At 47.1% G+C, this 19,299-nt stretch overlaps 1 protein-coding gene across 5 annotated transcripts in view; it reads right to left on the minus strand.

Annotated features, from left to right (window-relative positions):
* The window catches only part of LOC308573991 (indoleamine 2,3-dioxygenase 2-like), a 68,740-nt gene that overhangs the window by 8,404 nt on the left and 41,037 nt on the right, over positions 1-19,299 (minus strand). For all 5 annotated transcript variants that reach the window (XM_081171457.1, XM_081171454.1, XM_081171456.1 and 2 more), the window contains 2 exons: positions 8,346-8,463; positions 7,371-7,422 (listed from right to left, as the gene is read on the minus strand). In XM_081171457.1, coding sequence (XP_081027583.1) covers positions 7,371-7,422; positions 8,346-8,463 — 170 coding nt within the window. The remainder of the gene's footprint in view (positions 1-7,370; positions 7,423-8,345; positions 8,464-19,299) is intronic.

The following is a 19,299-nucleotide window of genomic DNA, read 5'->3' on the forward strand; positions in this document are numbered from 1 at the left end:
GAAGTGTTACGTCTGTGAGGAACCAGGGCATATGGCAAAAGAGTGTCCCCAGAGGCCCCACAAGCTCACTGCAGCCTCAGCAATGGTGACTGCAGCAACGCAGCAAGGAGGACCACAGCAGGGAAACGACGCGGTCTGGCTGGAGGAAGAGGCACTGGGGCCCAGCCAGACGTGTTAGTGACGCAGTCCCCAGAGATTTTACAGCCCGTGAACCCCCTCCCGCCCAAACCAGTAGTGAGGCTCACAGCATCTCTCCAGCTGCCCAATGGAATCACCATAGACGTGCCAATCACCATTGACTCAGGCAGCAATGCGGACTTTATAGGGCAGGACTTTGTCGACAGGCACGCTGTGCAGTTGCTGCCGGCCACACTGCCCCTGCAGGTTGTCACGGTGGATGGCAGGGAGCTGCTCGGGGGGCAAGTGGTGAAGCAGACGCCACCAATGGTGATGCGACTTGGGAATCACAAAGAAATCATCAGCTTCAACGTCACTCAACTATCTGACACGCCCGTTGTATTGGGCATGAGTTGGCTGGACAAGCACAGCCCAACGATGGCTTGGTACCAGAGGCAGTTGATCTTCGGCTCTTCCTTTTGTGCTGAACACTGCATCGTGCCCAGGCAGGAAGGAGAGGAAGAGGAGTCACAGCTGCTGCTCGGCACGCTGCAAGCGATTCCCCACAAGTACGCTGAATTTTTGGAAGTTTTCTGCGAGAAGGAGGCAGACAGGCTACCCCCTCACAGACCATATGACTGCAAAATTGACCTGCTGCCGGGGGCGGCGCTGCCTAAAGGGAGACTGTATTCCATGTCAGAGGACGAACTGCAAGAACTCAAGGAGTTCATTGATCATAATTTGCAGCGCGGCTTCATCCGGGAGTCCAAGGCAGTGGGGGGCAGTCCCGTATTCTTTGTTAAGAAGCGGGACACGCCCCAAAAGAGACTCGTAGTGGATTGCAGGATTTTGAACAGTGTGACTAGGCCATCGGACTTCCCCATGCCCCGAATTGACGACCTCCTCGCAAAGGTACGGAAGGGCAGAGTGTTCACCAAGTTGGACCTGCGGGGGGCGTACAACCTCATTCGCATGCGGGAGGGTGATGAGTGGAAGACAGCCATGTTCACGCCACTGGGGACCTACGAATATAGAGTTATGCCTTTTGGATTGCAAAATGGCTCCCACGTTTTTCAAGCTTTTATGCATCACGTGTTGGCGGGACTTCTCTACAAGACGTGCGTCTGTTTCTTAGATGACATCCTGATCTTTTCGGAGTCGCAGCAGGAGCATGACAAACACGTCAAGGAAGTGCTGAGCAGGCTAAAGCAACATAGGCTCTACGCCAAGCTGGAGAAGTGCCAATTCGACGTGACGGAGGTGGATTTTCTGGGCTACAAGCTGTCTGACAAGGGGCTCGCCATGGACAGCGCCAAGGTTCGAGCGGTGTTGGATTGGAAGAGCCCGCGCAACCGGAAGGAGGTCCAACGGTTTGTCGGCTTTGCGAACTTCTATCGCAAGTTTATCAAGGGCTTCGCGATGCAGACGGCGGCCATCACTGACACGCTTAGCTCCAAGAAAAAGAAGTTCATTTGGACAGAGCAGGCGGAGCAGTCCTTTCAGGCACTCAAGCGTCTCTTCGCGTCGGAAGAGCAGCTGCTTCATGTCAACCCCAGCAAGCCGATGAGGGTGGAGACAGACGCTTCGGACAGAGCCGTGGGGGCGGTCCTGCTGCAGAAAGACCCGCAGGGGGTGTGGCGACCGGGAGCGTTTTACTCCAGGAAGCTCAGCAAGTCCGAGCAGAACTACACCATATGGGACAGGGAGTTGCTGGCCATTCACGCAGCGTTCAAGGCGTGGAGGCACTTTCTGATCGGCGCCAAGCACACGGTGCAGGTTTGCACGGACCACAAGAATCTAGAGCACTGGCGCACGGCACAGTTCCTGAATCAGAGGCAGATACGTTGGGCTGAGTTCTTTGCGAACTTCGACTTCCGAATAGAGTATGTCCCGGGGGACACCAACATCATGGCAGACGCTCTCTCCCGTAAGCCACAGTATCTGGAGGACGCAACTCCAGCGGCCGCCATGCACATCTTCGCACCGACAGTGTGGGCGTGCGCCGCGGCGACCGTGGACCTAGAGGCGGTGCGACGAGCGTTGCAGGGGGACTCCTTCGCACGAGCAAAGATGGCAGAGGTGCAAAGGGGCAAGGCAGCGGCCGACGGTTTCCAGCTAAGAGATGGATTGCTCATCCGTAAAGGGGCCATCTACGTGCCGGGAGACGAACTTCGAGCCAAGGTGCTGCAGCAGCTGCACGACGCGCCCACGGCCGGGCACTTTGGCAAGGAGAAGACGGTGGAATTAGTAGCCAGGGATTTCTGGTGGCCTGGAATGAGAGGGGAGGTCGCAGACTACGTGGCGAGGTGTGACACCTGCCAGAGGGCCAAACCGGTGCACAAACCGCCGGCCGGACTGTTGGAACCGCTGCAAACTCCGGTCGAACCTTGGGAAAGGGTGGCCCTGGACTTTGTCACGGATCTGCCCAGCTCAAGGGGCAAGACGGCAGTGCTGGTGGTGGTGGACCTGTTTTCCAAGATGGCCCATTTCATTCCGTGTGCTAAGGTGGCCACGGCGGAGCACACCGCCAAACTGTTCATAGACCACGTGTTCAAGGTTCACGGTCTGCCACGGTCTATTCTGTCCGACCGGGGGCGGCAGTTCATCTCGAATTTCTGGCAGAAGCTGATGGGCTTCCTGAACGTCAAGATCAACCTGGCGTCGGCGAGACACCCGCAGACCAACGGGCAAGCGGAGCGGGTCAATGCCATCATGCAGCAGTACCTGAGATGTTATGCAAATCAACAGCCTGCGACGTGGGTGGATTACCTGCCGCTTGCCGAATTCGCCTACAACAACACGAAGCACGTGTCCACGGGGGTCACGCCGTTCTTCGCCAACAACGGGAGACACCCCAGAACCTTCCCGGGACTGGAAAGAATGGGGGAGGGGGAGCCGCAGACAGCAGATGCGTTTGCGTCGGAGCTGCAGGAAGTCCACGATCAGCTGAGGCGCCACCTGGAGCTGGCCAAGCACGCATACAAGGTACAAGCAGACAAGCACAGAAGGGTTGGAGAAGAGCTCCACGTGGGAGACTGGGTTTGGTTAGCAGCCCATGCAGTGCCGGCCAGGTCGTTGGCCAAGAAGAAACTAGGGCATAAGCAACTGGGGCCCTACCAAGTCGAAGAGCAGGTCAACCCGGTAGCTTTCAGACTGGCACTTCCGGAGGGTTCCAGGATGCATCCAGTATTCCACAGATCGGTGCTCACTCCCTACAAGGCACCGCACAGGTTCCAGGAACCCGGAACGGCGCCGAGTCCGGCCAGAGACAGAACAGGGCACGCGGAAGTGGCACAGAAGGAGCGCATCAACGAAGTCACGGAGATTTTGGACTCCAGATGGGGGGAAGAGGGGGTAGAATACTTTCTCGCCAAGGAGGGCACCCCGGCCAGTGCGAACAGCTGGGTGCCGGGATACGCCTTAGACGAACCTCTGCTCAAAGACGAGTTTCATGCCCTCTTCCCACATAGACCTATGCCAGCAGACTTTTTCGACGACTGGCTTTTCACGCCCACGCTTTCGGCCAGCACGTTCCGGGGGTTCGACTCGGACGAGGAACCGACACGAGACGTCCGTTCCCCGGAGGGGTCACCCTCGGGATCCGCCTCGGAACCCTCGTATTGGTGGGACGATAGGCCAGAGGAGCAGTTCCGCAGAAAGTGGCTGGAATGCTCAGGACGAGCAACGCCGCCAGGAGGAAGTGAGGGAGAGACGGACATGGACATTTTCGGGGACGACCCTGGTTTCGAGCACGGCGGCACAGAGATGGAAGCGGAGGTGACCGTCGTCGACGAGAGCAGGGAGGAAGAACCGGAAGACTTCAGATGGACGCCCGCCACGGGAAGCGACCGATATCCGACGTTCGTCCCTTTGCAACAGCAGCCCCCAGCTCCAGCACCGGAAGGAGGGGAGGGGGGAATGGGGGGCTTCGAGGGGGGGATGGATGTCAGGGGTTTAGGAGCAGAGGCACGGGCAAGGGAGGAAACAGAGAGCGAAGGGGAGGAGGCAGAAGAAAAGATGAGTGATGACGACGACCCGAGATCTCCTAGTCTTTCCAGTGAATCAGAGGATTCACAGAAAGGAGCACCAGTGGCCAGGGCAAGGGGGGCACCCCAGGAAGATAGAGCCAGAAGGGACTCAGGGGGGAGCAGCTGGAAATCGGGACCAGCGTCACCGCCAGGAAGCAGGGAAGAGGAAGGGAGCCAGGGGGGAAGCGCTGGCAGCTCACCACAGGAGGGAGGGCATGAGTCAGGAGTGGCCACACCTCCATCGGGGAGCGAAGAAACGGTTAAGAGGAAGGTGGAAGGTTGGGCGCGCGCGCCAAGTTCAAATGCAGAGGAAGGCGGCGCAGTAAGCAGCCCCGAAAGGGAACCAGGTCCTAAAGCCCGGCGCAAGGAGGCAGGAGGGTCCGGGTCAGCGTCAGAAGAATCCCGGAAGGAGGAGGCCCCGGGGGGTAGAGGGACCCAGAGGAGGACAGTCAGGCGGAAAAGGTGGAGCAAGGCTAGGATATTAAGCTGGTGCTCACGGGGCGGAGACTCAGACGGAGCTTCGCCGATCTAGCTACTAGACGTAGAGTTTGCGCGCAGCAGCGTGAGAATGGAAACTGTAATTCAATAAAGACTTTTACTTAATGATCGCTGGCTAGCGTGATCCTCTGTGAGCTAGGATCTTCAAGCAGCTCTGACAAAGCCTTTTTTGTTGCTTTTAACCTCTCTAGCAAGCCTGAGTTCATTCTGTGCTTTAGCTTTTCTGACTTTGTGTCTACACGTGCTGGCTATTTGTTTGAATTCCTCTTTGGTGGTTTCCCCCCTTTTCCATTTTTTGTACACATCCTTTTTTAATCTTAACTCAGTTAAAAGTTCTTTAGATAGCCACCCTGGCTTCTTTAGGCACCTTCCATGTTCCCGTCTCATTGGTATTGCCTGACGTTGTGACCTTCAGGAGCACTGTCTCCCTCCCCCACATTAGTCAGTTTAAAGCCCTCCTGATGAGGTTTCTGAGATTTTTGGCAAAAACATTCCTCCCAACCGTTGTGAGGTGCAGCCCATCACTTGCCAGAAGTCCATCTTCAAGAAACTGCAGTCCGTGTTCTAAGAATCCAAACCGTTCCTGTTTACACCATTTGCTAAGCCAGCTGTTCACTTCCACTATTTTCCCCCCTCTCTCTGGGCCACGTCGTTCAACTGGGAGGACAGACGAGATGACAATTTGTGCATTTAGTTGCTTCAATTTCCTGCTGAGAGCCTCGTAGTCTCTTTTGATCTTCTGGAGGCTATTGCTTGCAGTGCCATTGGTTCCCACATGTAATGTTAAAATAAAATAGAACGGAAAAAATGAATGCACAAAACCCAGAATAAAACCTCAATGAGTAAAAGCATAAAATAAACTTCGCGTTCTGGATCTCCCTGACAAGGCACAGCATTCTGTCTCAATGCAAATAGAAAATGTGCAATCTTCTTCAGAGTTGCATCTTCTCCCATAAATGAAATAACAACAGCAATATTAATAATAACATCCACTATATCTGCAAAGGAGCCAGCCTCTAGTTGCAACCCTGATTAGCAGAGTTTCAGAGCATTCTCTGGCTGCAACAGATGTGAATTGCAAAGCTTTCATACCTCTCTGCTTGGTGACACATTGCAGGAAATGTGCTTTAGATAGAAATGAGGATTGGGCTCACTTAGGACTCAAGCTGTATGCAGTCTCATTAGCCATCCTTTGCCACCTGACCCTACCAGATGTTAGGTGCGACTCTGGAGATCAGCAAGGCTCAATTTTTAGGCAGTTGTTTTATTAAAATGATCACACACATACACAAGAAAGAAAAATGCAAGCTGGAAAACCCACTCCTTTTCAACAGCTTGGAAGACCTTGCAGCATTCTGAGAATTTTTGCCAAGCAATGTGGAACTGTCGCTGGGAGACAGTTCTGTTCCTCTTAAAGGCAGAGGGCTGAGGCCCAATGGTAGAGCACTGGCTGAGTGTGCAAAAGGTCATGGGCTCCATTTCCAGCAAGAATTGGGAATGTCTCCTTTCTGGAACCCTAGAGAGATGCTGCCAGTTAATGTAGATGATACTGAGCACTATTGGGGAAGAGTAAGAATAAAAGAGCATAGGATCCTTACACAAAGTCAGACCATTGGCACACATTGACCATTATCTACACTGACTGACAGTGGCTCTCTAAGGTTTCGGACAGAAGTCTTTCTTAGCCCTACCTGGGATTGAACCTGGGACCATCTGCAGGCAAAGTAGAAGCTCTATCACTGAGAAACAGTGCACACTTCTTCAGATACCGAAAGCTCATACCAAGAACTAACTTAGTTGGTCTTTAAGGTGCTACTGGAAGGAATTTTTTTATTTTGACTATGGCAGACCAACACGGCTACCTATCTGTAACTGGATATATGATTGTTTAACATGATTGAGAATCGATCAGCCAGGGACTGAGGACTTTGAGAGTTTAAGATCGGAATGTGGAAAATATGAAAACAACAAGAGGGCAGAAATATAACTATCTGAGATGAGTTCTTCAGAGGTCCAGAATATGGGAAGTCCGTGTGAAATTTAATAATTAACAATTTGGATTGTAATTTGGTTGTTTTTTAATTTAATTTTAATTTTTGAATTGGATTATGATTTGATTTGTTATAAATTGGAGGTTCTTAATGGAAAATTAATAAAAATAAATTAAAAAATAAATAAATTCAGTGATTTGGATCTTTGGAGTCACTAAGGCCACTGGTATGTAATTTTCCACTCCCCTTTCTAGCAGCGAAGAGGAAGAATCCAGTGGCATTCACCAGTCTTTTGGGGTCTGTTAAAGACATTCCTCTTTCAACAAGCCTTTTAGGTTGAGATTTTTTATCCCAGTTAGTATCTGTAATGGATTAGAATTGATTTTATGTATGTGTTGTTGTTTTAATGTTTTTAATGTTTTAGCCGCTTTTATACAATGCATACAATTGTTTTGCATGTGCTTTTATTGCATTTTAAATAATTTCAAGATGCCTTGTGGGAAGCAATTCATAAATGAAATAAAAAGTTATCCTTGATGTTTTCACTGTGGACTCACCTCAACTTATTTTACAGGAAATGATGCATAAATGGAATCAAATGCATAAAGAAATAAGAGCAGCATGTGTGGCTGTTTCTAGAGTGTGGATTTTCTCAAGAGTGTACCCCTGCTTGTCCTCTACTCCTACTTGGAAAACGTTTGGAGAGTAAAAAGTATACCGTACATGCTGTACTTACCCAGAAAAGAAGATCCGTATCACACCGTAGAATATTGCAGGATCCACGTAATCTAGGAAGTGAAGCATAAAAACAAAAATAAAACTGGATCAAAAATAAATTTCACATTTCCAAAACTGGTAAAGTCAGTTTATTTATTAATTTTATTAAATTTATATGACACCCTTTCTCCAAAGGAGCCCATGCAGAAAACACATCAATACCAAAACAAGACTAGTGAGATTTCTTGAAACAGTTGAAAACAATATTCTAAAAACGCCAAAAAACTGTTCCTATTCTCAAATTATTCTCAGATTATTATTTCAGGGGTGCCAGGGGCAGGACTTTCAGCTCTCAAATGCTTGGGTAAACTGGAGTGTTTTAAAATTTCTCCTGAAAGCTAATAATGAGGGAGACTGACACACCTCACAATGGAGGGCATTCCACAAATGAATGTTTCACCAAGAAAGTCATGTGACAGGTCACTGCCAAGCAGGCAACCCTCAGTGGCTTCATTGGGTTTCCCGTGCTGATCCTATCCAGTGCTAGTTCTACTCAGAGCAAACTCATTACTAACTTAGGTTCATTCATTTCAATGGAACTACCGGTACTTTGAGTAGCTGAATCTGCACTTTCTTTTTCACAGGGCAGTAATATTCTCAGGAAGTTGAATTCTGTTGTCAGGATCACATCATGAGACTTTTCCATATTTCTGCACAGTCATAGTCTACACACACAACTGTTGTCTTTTAGATAGCCAGCCTGTGGTTCTTCAGGGGTCTTTGGACTCCAATTCCCATCAACCCCACCCAACATGAGCAATAATCAGGGATGATGAGAGTTGTATCCAACAACATCTGGAGGGCATTTGCTACTCCCATTTTAGAGTGCATATCACTTTTATGCTATTTTCTCCAGCTTTCTACCTTTTCTGTCCTTGTCCTATGAATGGCTGAGCAATAGTTTGTGAATGAAAATGGGAAATATCAAGCTTACCATGCATTTTCTTCAACACCCTGGCCATGTCTCTGAGACTGCTTGCCACATCCTGCAGTGCTTCTTCCAGGATTCTATTGTCAGGCTGAAGCATGCCATTAACCACCTGTGGCACTGCCTGTAGTAATAATAATAATAATAATAATAATAATAATAATAATAATAATAATAATAATAACAACAACAACAACAACAACAACAATAATAAATAAATAAACCTTTATTGTCACTACACCACCTGTGTGCAGTGAAATTAAATGAGCCCCTCCCCACACACAATGTAGGAGGCAGAGAGGGGTTGGATACAGACTTTTCATTCTAGAATCAAAGTGAACTGAGCACTTGTGCTTTCTATGCAATCCACACACAACTGAGATCCATTGCACATTGTTTTGCCCCCGAAAAGTGTTTCTTGAAAAACTAGCTTCATTCCAAAAACAAAAGCTTATTTGCAGTTTGATTCTGCATTGCCCTGCAGTAAGGCCACATTCACACTCATACATTTAAAGCTCTATGACGCCAAAAGTCATGGCTTCTCCCAAAGATTTCTGAGAGCTCTGACCTCTTAAGAGTGCTGAGAGTCATTAGACAACCCAAGCTCAGTACATAACAGTGTAAAACCATTCTGGGAATTCTAATTCTGAAAGGGGTCTCTCCCAGCAGTCTTAACAAACTAAAGATTGCATAATTCTTCGGGGGAAGCCATGACTGTTTAAAATTGTATAGTATATGGTGTGAATGTGGCCTGTGTCCATTTGAAAACAGATCAAAATAGACGGGGCATTTCTGGCAATGGAGTGTGTGTATCCACAATGATGTTGTGATTGCAATAATAGCTCCCTTATTCACCTAGGACATGTGCAGGCAAAAAAGGCTTGGGTAATCTAATCAGGGGGAGGGTAAACACACTCACCCTTGTGAATGGCACAACTTTCTGCAGTTTCTCATTTTACCACTCTTAAATTGACTTTACATTTTTGCTGCGATCTGAGGTATTTTTTTAAAAAGGCTCATGGACTTCCGGCGAGGCAAGATGGTGGGTGCCACAGCAGCATGGAGCTCCTGAAGACAGCCAGCTCCAACTGCGCTGCCTGGCTGGCCTCCAGTCTGCCAGGGCCGCCGCTGCTACCACCGGAGGGGAACCGGGAGTCAGCAGGGGAAGCCGCCAAGACTCTCCCCAGTGACCTTGGCCGTGCCGGTGTGGTAGTGGCCCAAAGGGCCATAATGAATGTGATAATATGAACCCCTATAAATCTTTGAATATGCTTCTAACAGAGAAGTTATGGTAACCTGTTGCTTTATGAAACTGATGATTTGGCAAGTTGCCGTGCCCCACTGGGACAGAAGGACAGCTAATACGTCAATCACAAAGATACAGTTCATAAGCTAGAACATAAGTTGATACATGGTGCAAATGGCTTCCCAACATGCATACTAACACAATCACGGTGAGAATCAAAGTTTAGTTAGCAATGCTTATTGCACATGTGTATTAAAGATGAAATGAGGTAATGATGTACATGATTGGTGAAAACTGAAATCCTTTGTTTGAAATGTTATAAATACCCCTGCCCAGACCCTTGGGCGGGGTTGCAGTTTTGCAAAAAGATTCGACTGTAACCTATTGCTTTGCAATAAACAACAATGGACTCCTAACTCCCCTTGTCTCTGAGTTTTATTGGCTTAACTCAGAAGATAAGCCATTTTTGGCTTACAACACTGGCACCCAGAGCACCCAGCCAATGCCCCAGCAGAGCTCCAGGGCCTGAAGGCCTCTGAAGCCAAAGGGAAAACAAAGAAAAAAGTGGCTGCCACCGACACCAAAGAAAGAGGAGAGGTAGGTGAGAACCAGGAGGGCCAGGGAGGATTTTTTACCTCTATTTTTTCTAACTCCTAAGAATTAAAATGGAGGTGCCCAGAAGGGAGACCTGAACAGGTCACTTCCTGGGATCGCCACTTCAGCCCTGATTTTCTGTCCTTCTAATTTTTATTCTATTATTATTATTATTATTATTATTATTATTATTATTATTATTATTATTATTATTATTTCTTCTCATTTTTGTATTAAATAGAAAAAAGAATAAAATAAAAATCTGAGTCCCTGTGTGTTTGTCTCTGGGGGGGAATCCTCCCTCCCCCCACCTTCCCATTACTACCATCAGCCTCTTTTAAAACAAAACTTTTCCATTCCCCCCTCCTTTCCCCCCTATTTTATTTTCCCCCTCTCAAAGCGAGTTTCTACATATATAGATATATTTTACTTTTATCATTTGATAGTATATATACTACTTCCAGGCACCACCACCTCAACATCTTCAGTTTCTTTTTTTCTCTTTCTTTTCTTTTTTTCGGTTTTGTTGTTTTTTGCTTTCTCTTTCCTTCTTTCTTAACTCTTAAATTTCCTACTGCCTCCTTCTCCTTTCTTTTATCTCCTCCCCTCCAACAAATAATAATAATTAAAATAATTAAAATTACAGACCTATATCTCCACACCCACTTTCAATAGTAACCCCCCTTTGTGGTCACCTACCTCATACATTCATAACTTGGACTTGCAATTTTTTAATCATTACTGTTATTATTTCCACCCTCCTCTCTCTCTCTCTCTCTCTCTCTCTCTCTCTCTCTCTCTCTCTCTCTCTCATTTTTTGGTCTTTATATTTTACTCTAACTTCCCTCCTTTTTTATCCCTTCTTTCCTCTTCCTCTTCCTCTCTCCCTTTTGTCTTTGTTTGGTTTGGTTTGGTTCCTGAACACAACCCTGCCTGTCTTAAATTTTTAACTCTCTAATCTCATTTCCCACCCTTAATTGGACCCACTCCTCCCCATTGTACGCACGGGGGTATCCAAAATTAACCCCCCCATCCTCCCTCTGGCCCCACCCCATCGGTCTCTTGCATCTCTGCCTTTTATGTCCCCCTTTTATGTCAACTGTTTGTCTGTTGGTTTACTTGTCTGTCTGCTTGTCTGTTGTGCTCTCAGTGCTGTTCACCAACACCACTGGGACAACTATGGAAACCCCAGAGAAGCCCTTAAAACACATCCCAGACATGACAAAAATGGCCATCTAATCCAGATGCTCTGTAAAAGCCACCAATCAATAATGTTCAGCAACCCAACAACACCTAGGAACCACCACTACCACAACTCCTAACCGTAACACGCTCTACACCAAAAGGACACCAAACCATCAAACCAAACTGATGCTCATCAAACCAAGAGCATCAGGGAGATCGAGATGGCACCAACCTGGGAGATGGTGAACAGCACTGAGAGCACAACACACACACCCAAATGACAACAACACAACAACAGAACGAGACCTGAGGGAAATGGAACTGAGATTAGCAGAACTACTGAAGATCACAGTGTCTCCCCTGCAGATAATAATCAGTGACCTGACCTCCAAAGTGGGAACTCTAGAGAACAAGAAGCAAATGCAAGAAAGAATAGTAGAGCAGTACCGAGAGGAAAACACATGTGTGAATAATAAATTGGCTGAACTGGTAAGCTCCCTGGAAACAGAAAGCACAGAAATGAGAATCAAACAAGTGGACATCTACAACTTTCCCAAAAAAGTGGGGGAGAAAAGCCTAGCAGACCTCATAGTACACTGGCTAAAAACCACAATTCCAAACCCGACACTCCCAGAGCTCTAAAACCCATGCTGAAAACCAACGCCCCCCAAAAAATATCATCATGTGCTTCGCCTGCTACAAAAATAAAGAAGTATGGAACAACCTCAGAAACTCAACCAATCTCTGAAAACCCCATCATGGCCTTACAGGATCTATCTCAGGAGACCCTAAACTGGAGAAAAAGCCTACCCAACATCTCCAACAAGCAGGGATCAAGTACTGATGGGGCTTCCCCTTCCACCTCATTGTAACAACCAACACAGCACAGCACACGTATACCAACATACCTAAAGCCCTGCAATTACTGAAGAACCTCGGACTCGACCCTCCGCCAGAATGGCAATCGACAGACTCACAAAGCGACAGCCATGACGAAACAACAACAAGTAATTGGATGACAGTAAAGAGGAAGAAGAAACCACAGACACGACATGACAATGCAAACCGGTACAGTCAAGCACTGCTCATAGAATCGTCCCACTGAATATACACACAAGACAACAAACCAACATCAACCAAATAAATCAAACCATAGTTTGACAACCCTGCAGCAACACAGCTGACAGACTAGTGACCCCCTCCCCCTTTTCCTCTACCCCATGCCAGTAATATTGGAAACACAACCAATACCTCCCCTGCCCCACACCTTCATAGAGATCCCCATTCCCACCCCCACCCCAACACCAACCCAGACAACATCAAATCACATTCCCCAACTACCACTGAAAGACAACCTCAAAGTAGAATCATACTGCCCAATCTCATTAATAAACCAAGACTAAAAGATATTCACATCAATTTGGGCCAACCGCCAAAAAAAATTCTTACACAAGTTAATAGCCCCAGACCAGACTGGCTTCATCCCTGGTTGCAATATAACAGACCCCATCAAGAAACTACTGAATCTGATTGAACACAGCTTCCACTGACAATTATGTCCCTAGACATCCTCAAAGCTTTTGATTGCTTAGAGTGGAAGAACCTATTAGCAGTACTAACTAACATGAAATTTGGTTCAAACTTCTTAGAAACCCTCAAACAAATATACTCCCGAGCCTCAGCAAAATGCAGGACTATCAGAATGGACTCTAATACCATAGCTATCCATAGAGGCACAGAACAAGGATGCTGTCAGGCTTTGGGGCTCAGCTTCCTCCCCCCTTGGCCATAGATAAGAGAAAGCAGTCTCTTACCAGTAACAGAATTAATAATAATAATAATAATGATAATGATAATAATAAATTAATAATAATAATAATAATAATAATAATAATAATAATAATAATAATAATAATAATAATATTTTGGGGCAGCTTCCAGCAAAGATTAAAAATACATTAAAATGTCACACATTAAAAACTTCCCTGAACAGGGCTGCCTTCAGATGTCTTCTAAATGTCAGGTAGTTGTTTATCTCTTTGACATCTGATAGGAGGGCGTTCCACAGGGCGGGCGCCACTACCGAGAAGGCCCTCTGCCTGGTTCCCTGTAGCTTTGCATCTCGCAATGAGGGAACCGCCAGAAGGCCCTCGGCGCTGGACCTCAGCGTCCGGGCAGAACAATGGGGGGGGGGAGATGCTCCTTCAGGTATACTGGGCCGAGGCCATTTTGGGCTTTAAAGGTCAACACCAACACTTTGAATTGTTTTCGGAAACATACTGGGAGCCAAGGTAGGTCTTTCAAGACTGGTATTATGTGATCTTGGCGGCCGCCCCCAGTCACCAGTCTCGTTGCCGCATTCTGGATTAGTTGTAGTTTCCGGGTCACCTTCAAAGGTAGCCCCAGATAGAGCGCATTGCAGTAGTTCAAGCGGGAGATAACCAGAGCATGCACCACTCTGGTGAGACAGTGTGCGGGCAGGTAGGGTCTCAGCCTGTGTAGCAGGTGGAGCTGGTAGACAGCTGACCTGCGCCTCCATGGACAGCTGTGAGTCCAAAATGACTCCCAGACTGCACACCTGGTCCTTCAGGGGCACAGTTACCCCATTCAAGACCAGGCCCACGCTCTGTCCCCCAAGAACAGTACTTCTGTCTTGTCAGGAATCAAGAATCCATTAGCTGCCATCCATCGTCCAACCGCCTCCAGGCAGTCGCACAAGACCTTCACCGCCTTCACTGGTTCTGATTTGAAAGAGAGGTAGAGCTAGGTATCATCTGCATATTGAGGGACACCCAGTCCAAACCTCCCAGCGGCTTCATGCAGATGTTAAAAAGCATGGGGGAGAAGACGGAACCCTGAGGGCCAAGGGGTCTGAACACTCATTCCCCACCACCACTTTCTGGACACAGCCCAGGAGGAAGGAGCGGAACCACAGTATAACAGTGCCCCCAGCTCCCAGCCGCTCTAGACGGTCCAGAAGGATGTTATGGTCAACCCCACACTTCCCCAGGAGTTTGTTCCAAATGAGTCCAGCCCCACACTCTAAGCATTGCAACAGGAGTCCTTTTGTAGCTGGGAGTGTGAGGGCCTGGGCCCCACCCCCTGGGTCAGCTGGAAAAGGCCTTGGAAGGGAGCAGGCCCTGCAGTCCTCACCACAGCCGATGGTTTAATGTTTAATGAATGCAACAAAAGAACAAGCGACCATTCTCAGAGTGCAGGTGCTCCCAATTAATGTTCCTCCCACTTCGCTCCAGTCACTTCTGTCCTCTCATCTCCTAGCCACCGGATCTCTCAACCACTGAGCACAGTGTTGGGATTCGCAGGATACTGGATAAGTCTGCAGGCTTCAACAGGATGATGCAATACTCTGCTGGGTCAGAGTGACTCAGCAGGAGTGTGATTAGTGTAATTGGCTATCACCTGTTTTAAAAAGGAAAGCCTGTTTAACAGGGTGGTGTGGTGGTTATGCTGTAGTGTGGTGGTGCTGTGGTGGAGAGTATTCCTTTGTAAGTACTCTGTATGGACTGTTTGTTTTGTAAATGCCTGTATATAGCTCACATAAAAAAAAAGGACTGCACTGAAAAACCTGGAACTCTTAGTGTTTTGCTGAAAACGCCGCGTGGAATACGCGACAGGGTTATGGGCCCAGCACGCTTCCGCTGCGCAAGAGTACAGGTGGCAGTTGTGGGTGCTGGAGGTGAGCTGCAGGGATGGAGCAGTCCAGAACTGGCGTGTTGCTGGAGAAGCTGACGGCCACGAACTACAGCACCTGGTCGGTCCGCATGCAACACTTCCTCAAGCGTGAGGGCCTGTGGAAGGTGGTGGAAACTCCACCGCAGCCCCCTGAGGAGGATGAGGACGACGATGAAAAGCTGGCACTAGCAGAGGCCCAGCTTGAAAAGGATGAGAAAGCTTTGGCTACGATCATCCTTGGAGTGGACGACAGCCAGCTAGTCTACGTAGCTGATAAGGTGACGGCAAGTGAGGCGTGGAATGCGCTCAAGGCTGTCCATGTGCGAGAGACAGCTGGCTCACTGATAACACTGACCAGGAGACTGTACCGGTGTTGGAAGAAACTGGGGGACTCCCTGGTAAACCACCTAAAATTCCTAACAGGCTGTTTCCAGGAGCTAGCCTTAAGAGGGAGGCCTGTGGGGGAAGAGGACAAAGTCTTTATAGTCCTGAGTTCCCTTGATGACAGCTATGATATGCTGGTCAACTCCCTCGAGTCTGTAGAGACTGATAAGCTGACTCTGGAATACGTGACCAGACGGTTGTATGCAGAGGAGGACAGGCGTGCAGAGCGAAAGATGACCTCAGCCCAGCTGTTGGAGCATCCCAGAGGGAACAACAGCCGGGAAGAGCAGAGGTGTCGGGAGCCGGAGAAACAGCCAGGAGGAGCTGCTGCAGACCAGCCGGTGGTCAACAAAGTAAGAAGGTGTTTTTGCTGCAAGTCCAGTGGACAACTGCTGCGGGACTGCCCGAGAAAGCAACAAAAACAGCAGACGCACAGGAGGCAGCAGAGAGAGAGTCTACTGCTTAGGTGTCTGCAGATGGTCAAGAAAATGAGGAGCTGTGGGTTCTGGACAGTGGAGCTTCTCAAACCTTTTGTAAAAGAAAAGGACTGCTAACTGATGCTAGGGCTTCAAAGAAAAAACATGTAAGTCTTGCTACGGGCCAGAAAGCTAATGTGGTTTGTGAGGGGGAGGTTGTGTTCCCACAGCTGGGACACACATTCAGGAATGTGTTGTGTGTGCCTAGTTTGCAAAACAATCTCCTGAGCATTCCTGATTTGGCAAAAGCAGGCTTTGAAGTAAATTTTGTGGGAGACCAGTGCCAGATAAAGCAAAATGGGGCAGTGTTGGCAAATGCTAGCCTTAGAACTAATATGTATGTACTGCAGTGTGAATCTAAGGTTGCGAATGTGCAAAATGTCCCGACCCATGATATGTGTATTCATCTCCTGCACAGGCGTCTGGCTCATGCTAGCTATAAGGTGCTAAACAAAACATTGGAGTTGTGTGGGGGGATGAAAAACATAAAAAGTTGTGATAATTACTTAGACTGCAATATCTGCAAGGAGGTTAAAAGCAGGGCTTGCCCAGTAGCAAGAGCAAGCCAGAGAGAAACCAAAAAACCACTGGAATTGATTCATGCTGATATAACTGGTCCTTTTCCACCAAGTGTCTCCCACAACAAGTATTGTTTAATCCTAGTGGATGATTTTTCTAGATTTGGCTGGGTCTATCCATTAAAGCAAAAGTCTGACGTTGCCCAAACTTTGAAGTTCTGGGTAAGAAGGGTAGAAAGGCAACTTGGTGAAAAGGTGTCCTCTATTCAATCAGACAGGGGAGGGGAGTTTATGGCAAGCTCCCTAAGAAACTGGTTGCGTACCCAAGGGATTAAACATAGGCTTACCAATGTGGCCACGCCTCAGGAGAACGGAGTAGCAGAGCGTAGGGGAGGTGTCTTGCAGACACAAATGAAAGCATTGTTAGCAGATGCAAATCTTCCAATTAAGTACTGGGCTGAAAGTATTAAGACCGCGAATTATATTGGGAATCGCTTGTGGTCAAGGGTACTAGATGACATACCCTATAAAATTCTCTATAACAAAAGTCCCAGTTTGCAACATTTAAGAATCTTTGGGACAAAGGCATGGGTTGACATACCTGTGAAAAACCGAAGAAATGGTGGGAAAAGGGCACAGCAGTTGCTATTTCTTGGGTATGAAAGTGGTACGAAAGCCTACAGGTTTGAAGATGATAAAAACCTTTTAAGTTATAGTCGATCAGCCAGCTTTAATGAGCAAAGAAATTGGCCCAAGATACATGCAAACCTGCTGCCAGAAAAAGTTTTACTGCCGAGCATACCTGATAAGGCAGCTGAAACAAAGCTAAGAATTGGCAGCTCTCCCAGAGAAACTGAAAGGGAGGAAGTAAAGGTTGAGCATTTTTCTCCAGCTGTTAGCATGGAACAGGGGAGAGAAGAAAGTGCAACAGGGAAAGGAGGAGGTAAATCTCCAGAGTCAATCCACCCCAAAAGCAGTCCTGAAGGTAGCCCAGGGGGTGAGATTAATGAACCAAGGAGGTCTGCAAGAAGTAATAAAGGTCAGCCTCCAGATCGTTATGGGTTCCCAGCCACCATAAACCAGGTTTGTGTAACTGAGCCAGAAAACTTTGAAGAAGTGCAAGAGTTACCTACTCTAGAGAAAGAGGCGTGGTTAAAGGCAATGCAGACAGAGTATAACTCTCTGCTAAACAACAATGTGTTTGTACCTACAGAATTGCCTGAAGGTAAAAAGCCCATAAGCTGTAAGTGGGTTTTTAAAGTGAAAAAGCTGGCTGATGGTAGTTGTCAGAGGAAAGCCAGGTTGGTTGCACGGGGCTTTACACAGAGGAAAATGATACATTATGATGAAGTGTTTGCCCCAACAGCAAAGGCTGAAACAGTAAAATCAGTTTTAGCAATGGCAAGTCTGAGGGGGTTAAAAGTTAATCATTTTGATGTTGCCTCAGCATATTTAAATGCTCCTATTGACGCTGAAGTATATTTACAGCAAATACCAGGTTATGAGCTAGAAAAAGACAGCATGGTGTTAAAACTGCAAAGGGCACTATACGGTTTACACCAAAGTGCACGTCTATGGCATGAATGCATAGACACAACTTTGAAAAAGATGGGATTCAAACAAAGCCTGGCTGATTCCTGTTTATATTCAGCAATGGTGCAAGGAAGTGTTTGTTATTTACTTTTGTATGTTGATGATATCTGTCTAATAACAACTGCACAAAAGCAAGTGTCTTGGTTTATAAACAGCCTAGGTAACAAATACAAACTGAAGTATTTGGGAGAGATTCAAAATTACTTAGGAGTAGAGGTTCAGAGAAATGAAGAGGGCGTTTACTCTCTGAGTCAGAAGGAAAAAATCGAAAAGTTACTGAAGACATATGGAATGGAGAGGGCAAATGAGGCTGACACTCCCATAACTACCCAGTACAAAAATGAACCAGAAGGGCAAAAATGTGAGAATGCAACAGCGTTTCATTCTCTGTTGGGTTCTCTGTTATATTTAAGTTGTTGGACAAGACCCGACATAACATTGGCAGTGCACATGTTAAGCCAAAGAAGTGCAGACCCGGCTCAGAGAGATTGGGTAGCACTTAAAAGAATCCTAAGGTATCTGAAAGGCACAAAAGATTACAAACTGGTACTGCATACAGGATATGATCAGCAAGTGTATGCATACGCTGATGCCAGCTGGGGGGACAGAGAAAATGGAAAGTCTACCACTGGCTATGCCATATATATTGGAAATGCCCTGGTTCAGTGGAAATCCCAGAAACAAACATTTGTTGCCACAAGTACTTGTGAAGCAGAGTACTCAGCCATAAGCGAATGTGTGTCACAAATAGAGTGGTTTGCTTGTCTAACAAAAGAACTTGGAATACCTTCTGAAATGCCAATCACTGTGCAAAGTGACAACATGGCTGCACAACAGCTTGCCAACCAACAGAACTTTAAAAGCAAAAGTAAACATATTGCGATAAGATACGGAAATGTGAAAAATGCTTTGGAAAGAAATGTGTTAAAGGTACAGCACTGTAACACAAAATGTAATGTGGCAGATTTGTATACAAAATGTTTGGATGCTCCTAAATTTCGAGACTTAAGAGAATTATTGGGTCTCAAGCCTTTGACTTAAGGAGGAGTGTTGGGATTCGCAGGATACTGGATAAGTCTGCAGGCTTCAACAGGATGATGCAATACTCTGCTGGGTCAGAGTGACTCAGCAGGAGTGTGATTAGTGTAATTGGCTATCACCTGTTTTAAAAAGGAAAGCCTGTTTAACAGGGTGGTGTGGTGGTTATGCTGTAGTGTGGTGGTGCTGTGGTGGAGAGTATTCGTTTGTAAGTACTCTGTATGGACTGTTTG

Source organism: Podarcis bocagei (genome assembly GCF_964188305.1).
Source record: "Podarcis bocagei genome assembly, chromosome: 15".
In the NCBI taxonomy this organism is placed as follows: Eukaryota; Metazoa; Chordata; class Lepidosauria; order Squamata; family Lacertidae; genus Podarcis; species Podarcis bocagei.